The following is a 4,444-nucleotide window of genomic DNA, read 5'->3' on the forward strand; positions in this document are numbered from 1 at the left end:
GGTGATATCCATTGTTCAGGTGTACTGCTGGAGAGGAAGAAGGTTTGATCCATGAACAACCACTCTGGGATTTTATGCTGGTTGAAATATACAAAGGAACTTTTGATAACCTTCTAGAAAATTTTCAGAAGAAAATGTGTGTGTGGCAGGGCTGGAAAGACGACAGAGTACAGATTTTTCATTATGTTTTCCATTCACTGCTTTTCTGACATTGCAGATCTGTACAGAATCATGCTCATTGCATTTTTCTGTACTGAATGAAGGATAGGATGAGTATGGGGTGGGGATAGTAGGGAATAGGATGTAAGAATATCAAATATGTAATACATGTTGCCAAGTTCCTTCTGTTCATTACTGATAAAAACTTGCCTTCGTGCAGATGTATGAAAGAAAATGTGAAAACTTAGAATTACTGCAGCTAACAAAATATACATTAATTCAGTTACTTTTAATGAATTAACATCTTAGGTGCAAAGTGTTAACTGGCATAAATTTTAGAGATAGGGTATAATGTCAGACCAGAATCTCTCAAGAGCAGGGCATCAGTCTTCAAATATGAGTATTTCAACAGAACTTTATACAACTGTCTGTCCTCCTCTAATTGATCTTGTATATTGTTTATCCCTTAAAATTTATTTTTGTGTGGCATCTACAAAGTAGATTTCATTTCTTGTTTATGTGTACTCAGTTTATTCTTTTAAAATTTTTTTTAAATCCATTAAAAAATCTTGAATGGATTTTGTACCAGCTTCTGGAAATCTGAATTGATCACTTCCTTTGTTTTCAAGATAATACTCATTTGAGACACTGGTTGGTTTCTAGTCTGTAAGTCAGTGTAGAAATACATAATTCTTACTGAATTTTACCTATTTACTAAACTGTAGCAAACTGTTCCATTCTTATTTTATAGTTGCATCATTGGTGATCTGGTGGCTTATAATAGGTACGAGCCTTGCTGACAGTAGAAAATAAATGGCTTCACTTTAAATGATTTCTGGACAGTTGGGGGGGGGGGGCAGTGAAGAGACTGGGTTGTTTTGTATGTTCTTACTACTCTGCTTCACAGAGAATAAAAGGGAAGAATGTACTAGGCATTTTCTCAGCTGCTTCAGCAACTCAAGTAGCTTTGTACCTTCTGACATCGTTACTTTTGGTTTTATCAATTAAAACTAATGTCTCTACATCTTTTGTTGGGGTCAATACACATATCAATTAATTGATAGCTTGTCAATGCTCTCTTTTAAGACTGGCAACCACTTGCATTACCCACATGAACACAAAGCTGAAATTAAACAGATTCACTAGGCATGGAAAATTTCACCTCAGGCATGAAGAGAAAACACAGAAAGGTGTAATTGTAGTATTTGAAGATGACCTTCAAATCTGTTGGTTTATTTCTGGAACAACAGCTTATGTTTATATTGTATCACATGGTGTCATTAGAACTGCTACACATCTGTTCCATATTTCATTATCTGGAAAGGTCAATTAAAAAAAGTAGCCCTAAACAGTAGATTTAGTTTCTACAGCAACATAGCAAGGAAGTAGTGACTAATCATGGGAACATCTTAAAATGAAATCAGGGAGCAACTTAAAACTCAGCTCATCCTTATATGCTGCCATTTGAGACTGTTTCTAATTATTTTGTCCAAGTAGTTTTCCAATGGTTTTTCATTTTCTCTTTTCATTAGAGACATCTTGGTCAAATTCTTTTCTCATTTATACCAGTGTAAATCTGGAATAAGTTCTTTACATTTAATTGAAATATTTCTGATTTACTTTAGTGAGTCTGAGAACAGAATATGACCCTTTCTCTTTAGCAGTAACCAACTGTCCTTCTTAATTTTGAAACCATACTCTGAATCAAGCTTAGGTACAAAAATATTTCAGAAGTTTGAATAGACTAAAGTTTTGTATTACAAAAAGACATCCTTTAAAGAGGAGAGTGTTCTGCCTTCCTACTTGGAAGGAAGGTGTTGCATTGAAAGGCCTGGGATTTTAAATTACCTGCCAAACAGAATTTAACTCTGGATGCCTCAAAAGTAACCTGATCCTGCGATGAGAGAAAAAGAAATCAGTTGCTTTTATATGGATCTTCCTAACGGCAATCATTTGAGGAAGTCTTTGTGCTGTACCCACAGACAGCTGCGTGGTTAGTGGCTGCTGCCCTGCAGCACCATGAGTACCAGTATAATGTCATGGCTATGGCTGTTCTGTGGTCCCCTGCACCACCCCTCAGCAGCATGAAATATTGTTAGTGATCAGAAGGCAACCAAAATGGGGTATTATGGGTACAGAAAATCAAATGCAATGTTGATTTTCAGAAGAAAGATCATAAAGTAAAATTGTTTAGATTTTGAACTGTCAGTGAAAATACAGGATGAAGCTCATTTTCACTGTTTGTCCTCCTGTTTTCCTGCAGTGTTTCTATGTAGGTTGCTATATCTTCCAGTCCTCCTTCCGAGCAGGTTTTACCTGAGGTCATTAAAGACAAAGACATATGTATCGGCATACTTGACAGATAAAATTTTCAATAGAGAATAATCATTTAGGAGAGCTTTTTCTGCTAACTGCCTTTAAGAAATAGTTTCCCTACTTTCCTAAAAGCTATGCCCTTTGACAGAATCTCAGCTTAGTCACCCAAAGTCTAAGCTTTCCAAGCTATTAATTAGTTTGAAAATACAGGATTTTTAAAGAAGTTTTCCTTCCCAAAGGCATCACAGTCATACAGGAATTGTTTCATCTGCCTTTGAGAAGATCTGTTTCTTTTCTCTGTTTATTAGCTGTTTTTAAAGCAGGCACAAAAGATCCTAATGAAAATTGGTTAGGGCCTCTTAAGACCCTTGTATCCAAAGATCGTAAGGGTTTAAATGAAATGGTTGCTTCTAGTTGAACCATCAAAGCAAACTACTCACTTAGAAATTATGTCATTTGAAGTAGAAAGTCATTATTTTGGCAGTTTTGCATAAGCATGCATAAATTTTGTCCTAAATAATTTTTAACAGTACAGTTTCTGTGGACTCTGCTACATATTTTCGCATGTTAGCAAATTCTTATGCAGAATTAGGAAGGAATAACAGTGGACAGATGTTTTAGGGGGTGGTAGATCTTTGTATGATGAAATTCACAGATCCACTGATTAGCAGTTTTAGACAGGAGCTATTTCATTATCCTCATTCCTAGGACTTGTGATAATTATGTAGGTCCTTGAGAACAGCCATCACCCACAAATTTAGAAAGAGGGATTATTTCCTCTAGTTTTTGCTGCTGAACTATGCTTCTCCATTCCTGTAACAACTACACAGAGTAGGTTTTAGCATGAGAGAGAGACCAAAATTACGGGGCATTGTTTTTATTATTACTAATTTTATTACTAATTAATTCTTGTACCCTTCATATTCTGAAAGTTTATTTTCTTGTTGTTGTTGTTACAGCGACGTCCAAGCAGATGGCCAGCAATGAAATTCAGAAGAGGATCTGGACATCCTGCCTATGCTGAAGTGGAACCTGTTGGAGAAAAAGAAGGTTTCATCGTATCAGAGCAGTGCTAAAATTTCTAGAACAGAACACCAGTACTGGCCTACAGGTGTAAGACATTTACTTTGCCTCTCTTTAAAGAAAAGGAGCCCTAAGCTGCTGTAGCCTGATAGAAAGAAGATTTTGGATAAACTTTGTCCAAGAAGAAAAACTATCTAAGATACCAGATTACCACTGCACAATAGTTTTTGTTAGTGGACTGAGACACAATGGTTCATCCAGAACACTTGTCAGTGGACACCCACGGTATCAGAACTATGGCACAAGTGCCATGTTATTGGCTTTAGGTATGGGGATGCACAGTAATCGAAAATATAATAAAGCTTTGGTGCACAAGGGTATTAACCTTTGCTTCAAATGTTCTTCTCTGGTATCTCAAAGACTGAATGACAAGTCTGTACTCTTTCAGAGCAAAGAGCACTGATCAGTGTTCACAGGTGATTGAGAAGAGTATCTCAATGCAGGTAAAGAAGAAAAAAAATAATTTTCCAATACTTCTACAAGTGGATGTGAAATAGACTCACTTTTCAATTCTAAATTAACCTGCCCACGTAATTGAGGGAATCACAATGTATATGCTTTCCAGTAGTACAATGTTTCTGGTACGTTGCTGATTACTATCCTTCTAAACAACTCATGATATACAAATTGGTAAGAAATGAGGGCAACAGAGAATTTTCACAATGGTGAAATTATTTTATTTCATGGAAGTTCACAATGAAATAGGACTGATTTTCAGTTTCAGTGTTCGCTAAAACTTAATGAGGTTTGTTCCAAGGGATATCTTTCCTTCTGAGCAGTAGGCTGAAGTAAAGGCAACAGATCCTTTTAGCTGCCAGAGATCTTATGGACCATTTCTTAGGCAATGTGATATGAAAAATAAGATTTTAAACAAATGGGTTTCTAT

At 36.0% G+C, this 4,444-nt stretch overlaps 1 protein-coding gene across 1 annotated transcript in view; it reads left to right on the forward strand.

Annotated features, from left to right (window-relative positions):
- Positions 1–3,869, forward strand: part of PLXDC2 (plexin domain containing 2) — a 152,810-nt gene extending 148,941 nt beyond the window's left edge. The window contains exon 14 of the mRNA XM_026843351.1: positions 3,435–3,869. Within this exon, the coding sequence (XP_026699152.1) occupies positions 3,435–3,551 (117 nt within the window). The 3' untranslated portion in view covers positions 3,552–3,869. The remainder of the gene's footprint in view (positions 1–3,434) is intronic.
- Positions 3,870–4,444: the final 575 nt, after the last annotated feature.

The sequence above is a fragment of the Athene cunicularia genome, assembly GCF_003259725.1.
Source record: "Athene cunicularia isolate RWA chromosome 2 unlocalized genomic scaffold, athCun1 chr2_part1, whole genome shotgun sequence".
Classification (NCBI taxonomy): domain Eukaryota; kingdom Metazoa; phylum Chordata; class Aves; order Strigiformes; family Strigidae; genus Athene; species Athene cunicularia.